This window comes from Mus pahari, chromosome 5 (assembly GCF_900095145.1).
Source record: "Mus pahari chromosome 5, PAHARI_EIJ_v1.1, whole genome shotgun sequence".
In the NCBI taxonomy this organism is placed as follows: domain Eukaryota; kingdom Metazoa; phylum Chordata; class Mammalia; order Rodentia; family Muridae; genus Mus; species Mus pahari.
The window spans coordinates 165062049-165074548 of NC_034594.1; the positions used below are offsets into that span (position 1 = coordinate 165062049).

The 12500-nt window shown below is 43.3% G+C and overlaps 1 protein-coding gene across 1 annotated transcript in view; it reads right to left on the reverse strand.

Annotated features, from left to right (window-relative positions):
* Positions 1–12500, reverse strand: part of Hsd11b1 (hydroxysteroid 11-beta dehydrogenase 1) — a 21029-nt gene that overhangs the window by 6877 nt on the left and 1652 nt on the right. Inside the window, exons 3-4 of the mRNA XM_029539382.1 lie at positions 11937–12048; positions 11641–11826 (exon numbers count right to left, since the gene is read on the reverse strand). Of these exons, the coding sequence (XP_029395242.1) occupies positions 11641–11826; positions 11937–12048 (298 nt within the window). The remainder of the gene's footprint in view (positions 1–11640; positions 11827–11936; positions 12049–12500) is intronic.

Sequence of the window (12500 nt, forward strand, 5' to 3'; positions counted from 1 at the left end):
CCAGCATTGCCAATGGAGCTCCTACTCTAGTCTGTGACCATATGTTCGTATGGCCTCTCTTCCCTCCATCTTTGGTCCAGTGTCTCTCATGGGGAGCTTATTGTTGGATTTAGTACTCTAAGGTGATTCTACCTCAAGAGCCTTAATTCAATTCAACCTGCAAAGATCCTTCTAAACATAATTATGTCTATAGGATGTGGATATCTTTCAGGGGCCGCCATCCAACCCACTGCAGAAATGCTAATCTAGTCTTGTTCTGTAATCCACAGACCACCATGAGGTCTGGATGCTTGTCTCTACCATATAATTTATAGCAAAGGCACCCCAAAGAACATGAGTTACCGTGCATGTTGGAACTTGTCAGTCCACTTCTACTTGAAATAATTCTCCAGTCTCTCATTGAAGTTCATTGACACTATTGGGAAGTATAGGTACTTATCCTGTATCAGCCAATATGCCATGACTGGCTCTTGCCATAATATGAAGAGCTGATGGATCAATGTTTATGAATTTTGCAAGCAGCCTATGGCCAACGTAAGACTGTTTACACTATAGAAATACTACCAATCAGGTTTTCAAAAAGTTTCCTTTCTTGGGAAGCTGGCCATTGAACACACACCAACACGCTTACGGCAACTGTTCTGCTATTTGGATTTGTCTTATATTCTGGCATGATTTGATTTGAACTATTCAGTTCTGGTAGTCTCAGGAGTAATTCTATGTTCGTCATATCCAGTCCCACCAGATTGATACAGGGTTCCAGTCCATTCTGTGGCTGGTGATGTTAATCACAGGCCACTGGACTCAGGAGTAACACTGTGATTTCTCTACTGTGGGACTGTTCTTTCCCCCTGTAATCAGTAATTATGTTAAGTGAGTTATTTCAAAAGTATATTAACCATCCTTAAACACACAGTTCAGTGGCACCAGGCACATTCTTGTTGTGCAATAGCTTCCACCACCACCTCCTGAATAGTTTTTATGTTGCAAACTGAACTCTATACCCATTAAACATAAAGTTCCATTTTCTGCCTCCCCTGGGCCCAGCTGCAACTCCTGATATTTCAGTACCTCACTTCTTATTTTGTTTGCTGCCCCATATGTATGTCAGGAATTCCTCCTGGTTGGGACCATATACTATTTTTTAAAGATTTATTTATTGTTATATGTAAACACTGTAGCTGTCTTCAGACAGACCAGAGAACAGAGAAGGGTGTCAGATCTCATTATGGATGGTTGTGAGCCACCATGTGGTTGCTGGGATTTGAACTCAGGACTTTTGGAAAAGCAGTCAGTGCTCTTAAATGCTGAGCCATCTCTCCAGTCCCTCTGAGTATCTACCCAGGAGTAGAGCTGCAGGATTATGTGGCAATGCTGTTTTTAAATGTTTTGAGGAGTGGTGGTGTTCCCCCCACCAACACAGCTGTGCCATTTACATCCCTCCTCCTAATATACAGGGCTTCCATTCTTTCTGCATTTCTCTCCCTCCCTCTTTCTCTCCTTCCCTTTCTTTCTTCTCTTTCTGTCTTCCTTCCTTCTTTCCTTCTTGCCTGTCATGGTAGCAACATGCTAGTGGGTATGGGTTGGTTTCTCTCCATACTTGGGGTTTCCCTAGTGATTAGAGATGTTGAACATCTTTGCATGTTTCTGTTGGGCATTTGGGTATGTTCTTTGGGAAAGTATCTTTTCAAGTTCTTTGGCCAATTTTGAATTCACTGCTGTTGTTGTTATTGTTGCTGTTGTTGTGTCTGTGATTGAGCAGGTGGCACTTTGAGATCATATAAATGCCCTGTTTCTTATTTAACCTTCAGCCTCTGGTTTTAACATTCATTAATGTGTCCTGGATGAATGATTACCATGATGGTTGCTAACTGGCAATTCTCCAATGTCCTTTTCCTTTCTGTTTATCATTTGGCCCTCCACTATGTGGGGGAGACGCCTCCTCTCTCCGTTTGTTTATTGTAGTGATTGTATAATCATTAACTCATTGTTTTCTATGGCATGTAATAGATTATAATCCATTTTGTTACAGTTATTTGAATGCTGCAGAAGTCCCAGACAGGGCTAGTGGAATCCTTTTAAAGTTAGCCTCTGTATACCTATTACCCGTTGACCATTTCTTCACTCACTGACAAAACAAGATTTTTAAGCTTGCTTGTCCTTTTTTCCTGCCTTCCTTCTTTCCAGTACTGGTGATCTTACGCAGGGCCTTCCAAGCCAGGCAAGCTCTGTGCTGCTGAGCTGTAGACTCAGAGCCTCTTGTACTTCCTGTTTCTGCCCTGGAGCTGCTGTGTCTAGAGGCGTGGGTCCTTTTAGTGACACAGAGAGACAAGATCTGGGACCCACTGAAGTCTCTCAGTTGCAGCAAGGGGAGTAAATGTTTGTGTGCATGAGAGTGTGTGTGTGTGTGTGTGTGTGTGTGTTTGTGTGTGTGTGTGTGTATGCGCGCGCGCGCGCGCGCATCAGGTATTCATGGACGCCTTAGTCTGGGGTTATTCTCTCTTTGCCTTCCCACCCTCCATATGAAAGCCCTTGTTAGCCATTCCAGCCAGGCCACAGGATACCAGTGGTCCCACAACCCTTGATTCTAACACTCTGTGCCCACGGCTATGTGCCCTCCCTCTTTAGATTCTGAATCTTCATCCCTGTCTCACTGTGTCTTTAGTTGTCCAACCACCACTGCTGCTCCCTGACACAATGCTGGCCCATCTTGCTCATGCCTGTCATGTCCCTCCTCTGCAAAGACACCTGTCTCATCCCTTCTTCTTCTCTGAGTGGCTCTACACTGAATTATTCCACAGTATGTGGAATAGTCCCAGCAATGATGAATTGCCCCACCTGGAGGCCAACAGTGCCCCCATCAGATAGTCCTGCCATGAAAGCCTAGGAAGAGAAAATGATGAAAACGTAGCTCTGTATCCCCTTTGCAGCCTAAGGAAAACCATGGAATCATAAGTTCAAACACTAGCAAGATATTTTACCATCTATTCAATCGAGAGTATAATTGTTGCTAAATTTGGTAGAGGTGTAACCTAGAGGTTACAGTGTGCCTGCCCTTCAGGTGACACCTTATTACTGTGTTTTGTCAACTCTGAGAGGCCCACAGTTGTAAGATGCATCTTTGTTCTATATACCAAGAACAAAGAGCACGGTTCTCCCTGGGATTCTCATTCTGCATTTGTTGAAGCAGTTTCTTTAGATTTATATATATACATGGTTTTATTTTTTTTTTTCAAATCATGCACCATTCCTTTGTACTCAACAACGCTTTTCAGACAGAGCCATCTCCCTCCATGGCATATTGTTTTATACTGGCAGAATTTCTTTCAAGCTTATTTACTGTTACTATTATTAGTGTGTTTGTATGTGTGTGTACATGCATGCATGTGTGTGAGTGTGTGTGTGTGTGTGTGTGTGTGTGTGTGTGTGTGTGNGNGNGNGNGNGNGNGNGNGNGAGAGAGAGAGAGAGAGAGAGAGAGAGAGAGAGAGAGGTGGGTGTCTGGGTGTGGGTGTGAGTGCCATGCCTTGCCATGTTTGTGGAGGTCAGAAGGTTGGTTTTCTCCTTCTGCCTTAGTTTGCAGGACTGACTGAACTCTGGTCTTTAGGCTTACATGGCAAGGGCTTTGCTCATGTCTTTTTGGCCCTACTGTGCAGCATTCTTAATAAAATGTTTTCAAGCCACTGACACTAGTTGTTAACTTCTCTGATCTTCTAATAATATCTTATCAATGTTGAGTCAAGATCACATAAGTATGGTCCATCACATCTGTGTTGGGATTCCTTTTGCCTTAGTTGTTTTTCTGGTGAAATCTGTTTCACATTCTCAGTAACAAAGTGTTCAGAACCTCATGTGCTTCTGGGTATTAGCTTTCAGTTCCCATAAATCCCTGGCTGGAAACGAGACTGGGGCTAATCCTGTATAATCGATATTTGCTTCATTAATTTTTCCGTTTCTACTGGGGTACTCAGAGTCTATGTATTTCTATGGTTGGTGCTGTTTTAAGGATGAATCCTGGTATATATTTTTTAAAAAATCGATTATACCAGTCAGTTATGTTTAAACATCAAGCATGTAACTGAGTTTGGAGTGGTAGCAGCAGGAACAGCTGTAGATGTGTCTGCATGGACAGCTGATAAGCGTTGGTTGTCCCAGTAAGACCAAAGTTTCATTCAGATAGCCCTGATGGAGGCTTTACTTCCCTCTGAAACTTCCCAGACCAGGCTTTCATCATCTGTAGCTCAGTGTTCTTATCTTCCAAGTTCGCACAACAGAACATTAAAATCCAGCTCTGGATATGCCACAGCATTCCTAGCCCAAAGTTCTAAAGCCCTTCCACAATCCTTAAAACATGGTCCGGACTGTTGCAGCAATAAACTCCCTCATACCAATTTCTGTCTTAGTCGGGATTTCTATTGCTTGGACAAATCACCATGACCAAAAGCAACTTGAGGAGGTAAGGGCTTATTTCATCTTACAGGGCACAGTTCATCATCCAGGGAACCCAGGGCAGAAACTCAGGGCAGGAGCGGATGAAGAAGCCGTGGAGGAGAGCTGCTTACTGAAACTCAGGATGAAGAAGCTGTGGAGGAGAGCTGCTTATTGGTTTACTCTTCACGGCTTACTGCTTATTGGTTTACTCTTCACGACTTAATGCTTATTGGTTTACTCTTCATGGCTTACCTAGCCTGCTTTCTTAACATTCCCAGCTCAGGTGTGGTGCCGCCCACATCAATCACCAATCAAGAAAGTGCCCCACAGGCTCGTCCGAAGGCCAGTCTGGTGGGGGGAGTTCTCTCAGATTACTCTCCATGTGTCAAGTAGCTATAAAACTAGCTAGCACACTGTCTGTACCTCCCCACCCCAATTCCATTCTGTGACTAGAGAAACTCAAACTATGACAACTAACATTTCTTTCTTTCTTTCTTTCTTTCTTTCTTTCTTTCTTTCTTTCTTTCTTTCTTTTTTTTTAGCTTCAAAACAATAAGTTCTAACAGTGTTGCTGACTTTGCAAGTTGTGAGGTTAATATTGTCGTGAGTTGTGTCCTGTCAGTCTCTTTATAGTACTGGAGGTGCTCTTTGTGATTGTAGAAGGTATTCCCTGTGCTTGTAGAAGGTGCTCCCTTGCTTGTAGAAGGTGCTCCCTTGCTTGTAGAAGGTGCTCCCTGTGCTTGTAGAAGGTACTCCCTGTGCTTGTAGAAGATGCTCCCTGTGATTGTAGAAGGTGCTCTTTGTGCTTGTAGAAGGTGCTCCCTGTGATTGTAGAAGGTGCTCCCTGTGCTTGTAGAAGGTGCTCCCTGTGCTTGTAGAAGGTGCTCCCTGTGATTGTAGAAGGCTTCAAGGGGACTCTTGACTTGTTTTTGCAGGATTAACACACCCTTCCTTTTCACTGTGTGCACACCATTACTTTCATATCATACAAATAGCTTTAAAAGTTGATGGCATTGTTTCTTCTTTTGCCCTCGCCTTCTCTTCTTAATCTTTTTCACAAGGAATTCATCCCAGAATTCACTTGTTTCTCTCTGTGCTCCCCCTTTGAGGACAGTCTTATTTTACAGCATACATTTTGTTGAGAAATTCAGGAGCCATATTTTAAACCTAAATATGCATCTGTGTTGAGTCTAAGTTAGGCACGTGCATCTTGTCTCTTTAAGCCTTAGTTTTCTCTGTGTACTTGCTGGTAGCATTATCATACGCCTCACCCATGAGGAGGAAGTTGACATTTTCACCTAGAAGTGGCCTTGAATAAAGCTGTGGCCAGCAGTGAGGCAGCTCTGAGGATTTCAGCTCCACTACACTTGAGTTTGTTTTCACCTTGAAATTCATTATGTTTCAGAGCAGAGCCTCCACCCTACCTCCACCTCCCAAGGTCCATGATTACAGGAATGTGTTACCATGCCAGCCCACCCAGCCTTGTAAAGAGAAAACTTGAAGCCATTGTCATGGATAATACTATGCTGTCCTCAACCTGAAAAAAAAATGTTACTGTTTACATTAGAGAGGCTTTCTGAGTTCAAATCTCCATGTCTCCTTTAAGGGGCAGATAAAACACAGGACAATTCATCGGGTACTACCTCAGTCCTTCAGGACTCACCCAAGTCATTATCTTAGCCTGTCCACAGCACCTCCTGGAGGCTTTAGGTCCCTGGTGAGGCTCATGCTCACCCCTTTGACATTCTTCCAGCCCCTGTAGATGACATAGCTACATACATGCTTCACCTTGTATGTTTCTAGCCTTCACAACACTCCAGTTTCAGAACAACTCATAAATGAATTACTTCTGGGTAAATTGGATTGAAAGGTAAATAGGAACATTTTCTTAGAGCAATCAGAATAGGTTTGGGGAGGGGTGAACATGACTTTCTACCCTGGGGCCTCACCCTTTCACAACCACCTTCGGACTTTTACCACCTCTGTGAGCTACAGCATCACATTGAGACTCTGGCCAACCATCTGAAAGCCATAGTACCAGAGCTGAAGGAGATTAACGTCTGTACATTCTTGTCTTTATGCCAAACATTATGGAGATTCTGAATCCTGCTAGTTGATCTGTGCAGTTGAGAAACCTGTTTTTTTTTTTTTTCTCCTTCCTTATAATGTTAAATTCTTAAGTTCGGTTTAGACCACACAGGCAGTCCTCAGCTGACATGAAGGTTATAATCCAACAAGTGATTTCATTCTCACTAATGTACTACCAACTTAGGGAATATTTAACTTTGACAGTGTGCCTGAAGAACTGTATAACTGCACTAAAACACTTGAAATCTCTGTAGATGGTTGAATAAGCCAGAGAACAAATGCATTCCGATAGGATGGAAAATTAGATTTGTCTATGTCTATCTATCTATCTATCTATCTATCTATCTATCTATCTATCTATCTATCTATCCATCCATCCATCTATCCAAAGGATCTTTTAAAAGTTGCTCTTTTAAAAATTAACAGTTAGGGGTCTTTGAAGGAGAGGTCCGAGTGTTTAGAGGCCATTGACAAGGTTCTGTGTTCTTTCAGTGTATCTTCATTTTGATCAAGGAAACCTAGTCCTTTATTACCATGAGTAGTTTCAATTCAAACTGTTTTCCTTGATAAGGAAGAACTTACATCTACCCAGGTATGTATCCTTTGTTTTATGGTTAGGAGTATTGGGATTTGGAGGAGGGGAGACAGACAGACAAACAGACACACAGACACACAGACACACAACTTCTGAAGGTGACCTTTCACAATGCAGTAAAAGATAGAGGATTTGTTTAAATTTCTCTGGTGCTGGCTGAAAAGACTTCCTGTGAGATGGGGGTAGATGGAGTTAGGGAGGAGGAAGAGGGAGGGTGGGAGGGAGAGACGGTAGGCTCATCACTAAGTCCTTGGACAGGACCACACATTGAGGAGGGGGTGGGAAAGCTGCATAGATACTCAGTTCCTATGCCATGAATGTGATTGGCATAATGGGTCATGATTATGGAGCCCATAAAATGATAGGACTCAAAAGTAGAATCGGCTTTATCGTCTGTGATGGTTTGTATATGCTTGATCCAGGGAATGGTGCTATTAGAAAGTGTGGCTCTGTTGGAGTAGGTATGTCATTGTGGGTGTGGGCTTTAAGACTCTCATCCTAGCTTCTGGAAGTCAGTATTCTGCTAGCAGCCTTCAGATGAAGATGTAGAACTCTCAGCTCCTGCACCATGCCTGCCTGGATGCTGCCATGTTCCTGCCTTGATGATAATGGACTGAACCTCTGAGCCTGTAAGCCAGCCCCTAATTAAATGTTGTCCTTGTAAGAGTTGCCTTGGATATGTAGCAGAGGATGGCCTAGTTGGCCATCAATGGAAGGAGAGGCCCTTAGTATTGCGAAGATCATATGCCCCAGTACAGGGGAATGCTAGGACCAGGAAGCAGGAGTGGGTGGGTTGGGGAGCAGGGTGTAGGGAGGGTATAGGGGGCTTTAGGGATAGCATTTGAAATATAAATGAAAATATCTAATAAAAAATGGCTTAAAAAATTAAAAAAGAGTTGCCTTGGTCATGGTGTCTGTTCACAGTAGTAAAACCCTAACTAAGACAATGTCTAAAATGAAACATAGAAGACCCATTTTAAGTAAGGGCTGATGGACTTTTCCCAGATATTCTCTTTAAATCCAGTGGTTTTTTTTTTTTTTTTTTAAGGTAAAATTCAAGCACTAGCATCTTGTTTCAAAATATCAACTAGGCCTTTTTTTCCTCTTTCTTTTTCTTTTTTTCTTTCTCTTTTCTCCTTTTCTCTCCNTCCTCCTCCTCCTCCTCCTCCTCCTCCTCCTTCTTTTCTCCTTCTTCTTTTGAGTCAAAGTCTCCATATATAACCCAGAGTGGCTTGGAACTCATGTCAATCCTCCTGCATCAGTGTCCTGAGTGCTAGGATTTGCAGATATGCTTGGATTGATTTCTTCTGCTCTTTTATGTTTCTTGGCATGGATGGTATGGAAGGAAGTAATTCAACAACATTTGTGTTCTTTTGTAGAAGGAGAACCTCTGATTTTTAGTTTTGGATATAGACTAGATCCCATCTGTAGCCCACTATGTCTGAAGGTTACAGGTTTCAGGATATATCCTTCATTTTCTATGGCTAGAATTCAATTATCACTTCAAGCCTTCTTGGACAGACAGACAAATATAACACTATAGGACTGATAGTCCCAACACAACTGGTTCTCGGACAGCCTCATAGGGTGTGACTATCCTATCTGCTTTGACTGCCTACCTTAGGCTGCTCATAGGAGAAAATGAATTTAGATTTGCTTAAAGAATGATAAATTTGGTTTTAGTTATAGAAGCTAACTATGAGAAAGACAAGAACTTGTTCAGTAGGGCCAAGAAAGGTGCTGAGTTGTGGCACATGCATTGGGACCATCTCTGGGAGGGCTAAGGAGGTGGCCAAGCTTGAGAAAGACAGAGTATAAACCCTCTGTGAAGTGCAAAACCCAGAAATGCAAACAAACAAACAATTGCTCCATATTGTAACCCAGCAAAGAATCCACTGCATTGTAAGTGATCACAAATCTAACTCAATATATTTTATGTGACCTTAGGGTCAGTTTGATATTTAGTGTCCCTTATTTGTGAGATTCAGATTTTTTAAAGTAAAGATAATGAATGTACTTCCTGATTGCTGAAGTGACCAGGGTTGGGGAAATGGCTCAGTCAGTAAAGTACTTGTCATTCAAGCATGAGAACTTGAGTTCAGGTCCTCAGCACTATCTCCTAACAAAGCCAGGCATACATTGGATAGGATAGGAAGAGATAGGAGGATTCCTGGGGCACGTTGGCCAGTCAGTCTAGCCAAATCAGTGGGCACTAGGATCTGGCCCTGTCTCCAAAAAACAAATAAGGCAGAGTGACGGGCGAAGGCACTTGGTGTCAGCCTCTGGTAAACCATACACATGTTCATGTACACAACACTACACATATGCACAAATAGAAAAAATACAAAAACAGTATATCATAGAACAGATTTCTCTTAGGATGAAAAATTAACTTGCATTTTGCAAATTCAAAGATGTGCCTCAAAGCAAGAAGGCTGAACTCTAGGTCACACAAATGACAGATATAGGGAGAACCACACACATCTATTTCTGCCTCCCAGACCCTGTGGAAATTAGCGTCATTCCATAGATCCCCCAAAATGTATAGAAGCACAGGTTATCAGAACTCCATCAGATCCTTAGGGTCTATGGTAATCTTTCCTCCTTCTAGAAGAGCACATTTAGATCATGTGCATTATAAAAGTTAAATTCTCTAGGCAAAGGTAAAATAGCTTTTGCTTGGACTGCAAGTCTTGGTTCATCAACAGAATCAGAAATCATTAAAGCCACCCACACCATGACCAGTGAACAGGTTTTGGCCAGTGCAGGGGATTCTCTGGGGAGGTGCCCAGCACCCTCCTACTCAGTATGCATCTAGAAGCTCTCTTTTGCTTTCAGCTCAGCAGGTCTGTGGGTGAGGAGGGGCCAGAGTCTGTGCTGCCTGGAAGCACAGGGGTGCATATCAATCACTCTGCTGGCGGGTGGCACAGACACACTGTCCCTTTATCCAGTCACCACACAGGCCCTTCCTGCACCAGAAGGGAGGACACTCTACCACATCTATGGCCTTATTCATTTCAAGAAGAACTGACATTTGTGAAGTATTTAACAGTTCATAGTTTCCTAGGTCATTTATTATTATTGTTTTTCTATCCTAAGAACTAAGTTTATAAGGCTGATTTGTATTCCTGTGTTCTGACTTTCCAACCACATCTTTGCTAATCAGCAAGCATGTGTAGGACTTCTGTTCTGAATCCAGGAGGAATCCTCAACACTGGAGACTCTTGGTGGTGTCTTTGGTTCTACCATCGTGTAGAACATGGGGGAGGGCAGGGGACACACTATCTCCCTCCATGCCATAGACTTCTATCCATAGAGAGAGTTTCTTTGTTCCATTTTGACCTTGTTGGTTGCTGCAATTTTACTTTTTTTTGTTTTTTTTTTTTTGAGATAAGGCTTTACTATATAGACCAGACTGACCTGAAACTTATTATGTAGACCAGACTGGTCTTGCGCTCAGAGTCCTTGCCTGCCTCTGCCTTCCAAGTGATGGGATTAAAAGGCCATGCATCACCAAGCTCGGCCTAAATTTCACTTTTAATGCTACAAATTGATATTTAGAAAAATACCCTCAGTATACACTGTTATCACTGTCCCCTCTCCCGCAGTACTGGGCATTAACACCGGGTGGGTGTTGGTTAGGTGATGTTGACTAGGCAATGACACTAGTGCTGCACCACACCCTAGAGCAGTAGTTCTCAACCTGTGGGGCTCGACCTCTTTGGAGGTCGTATGATCCTTTCACAGGGGATCAGGTATCCTGCACATCAGATACTTACATTATGATTCCTAACAGTAGCAAATTTATATTGTGAAGTAGCAATGAAATAATTTTATGGTTGGGGTCACCACAACATGAGGAGCTGTATTAAAAGGTAGAAGCACTAGGAAGGTTGAGAACCCTAGAGCGATTTTCCTCTCCACTGTTATGTTTTAGATCCCCTTTCCCAGCCAACCACCCTACTGTATGTCCTTCAGTGATTTGATTCTTATTTCTGCTTTTGAATCCACTGCCCTGTGGCTCTTGGTTATGGTGGAAGCAGAGTCTTTTCTGTTCATTATGACCAGGTCGCTCTTGTGTTCATTATGACCAGGTCGCTCTTGTGAAAAGATGGGAACTGGCTACGCCTCAGCAGCTTTTCCTTTCCCTATCCTCCTCCAGGCATGGCTCACACACCAGGTCTCCCATGGGCATCCCGGGCTGTTGATTTTTGTCTGTTCTTTTAAGAGATTTTATAGTCCTGCTCTGACCAAGCCTGACTTTTTTGGGGGCATTAGCTCCCCCCAGTTTCTCTTTCTTTCAACATGCATGTTCCTCCCTCACCAAGTATACACCCCAAGTCCCCGATGAGTGAACCTGTCTGTGTATCACTGGCTTCTGTATAATATCACCACAAGCATTTTAGGTCCATGCAGTGTGACTTTTCCTGTATGTAAACCTAATTCGGACTTGTGCCCAGCACAGAGTCCAGCATAGCCATAGCCTTATTCTGGTCTCCACTCCTACCCTGACCCCTGCTCCACTCACCAGCCAAGGAGGAGACGACGGCAATGCTGCCATTGCTCTGCTTCAGCATGGGCAAGGCAGCTGTGCTCATGACCACGTAGCTGAGGAAGTTGACCTCCATGACTCTTCGCACAGAGTGGACATCATCATGGAAGAGAGACAAAGAGGTCTGAGTGATGTGGTTGAGAATGAGCATGTCCAGTCCACCTGCAAAGGGATGGGTGCGTTGACTTGGAAGACCACTTGGAGTCAATCCTGTCCCCTTTCCCTTCTGAAAGATCTTAACCCAGAGAAGGAAAGGAGAGGGGAAGCCTTACCCATGAGCTTTCCTGCCTTGACAACAAATTGCTCCGCAAATGTCATGTCTTCCATAGTGCCAGCAATGTAGTGGGCAGAGGCTGCTCCGAGTTCAAGACAGCGAGACACTACCTACAGAGACATAGCAGAGATGGTGGCCATCTTGGTCCTAGACTTTCATGTGCAGTGTTTGGAGTAACTGGGGTTTAAATGAAAGTTTATTCCAGAGCTCTGTGTGTGTGTGTGTGTGTGTGTGTATGTGTGGTGTGTCTAGTATTCTCAGATGATGCCAGGCAGTGGTGGCACATACTTTTGATCCCAGCACTCAGAAGACAAAGGTGGACAGATCTTTGGCCCTCAAGGCTAGATTGGTCTCTCTATATATCCTTAGATGATCATTGTCCTCTGAAATATATTAATTGGATAAATCATCACTGTGTTAGAGTTTAAGTCTATTGTTTATCTCTGCAGGGCTTATAAACAAATGTTTCCAAATGCATTGTGGGTGCCTGTTTCTGTGTGGGTAGATCTGAGTTTGTGAGTGTTGTATGACCTAGGGCTCTCAAACTTGTTAGTCTATGGGG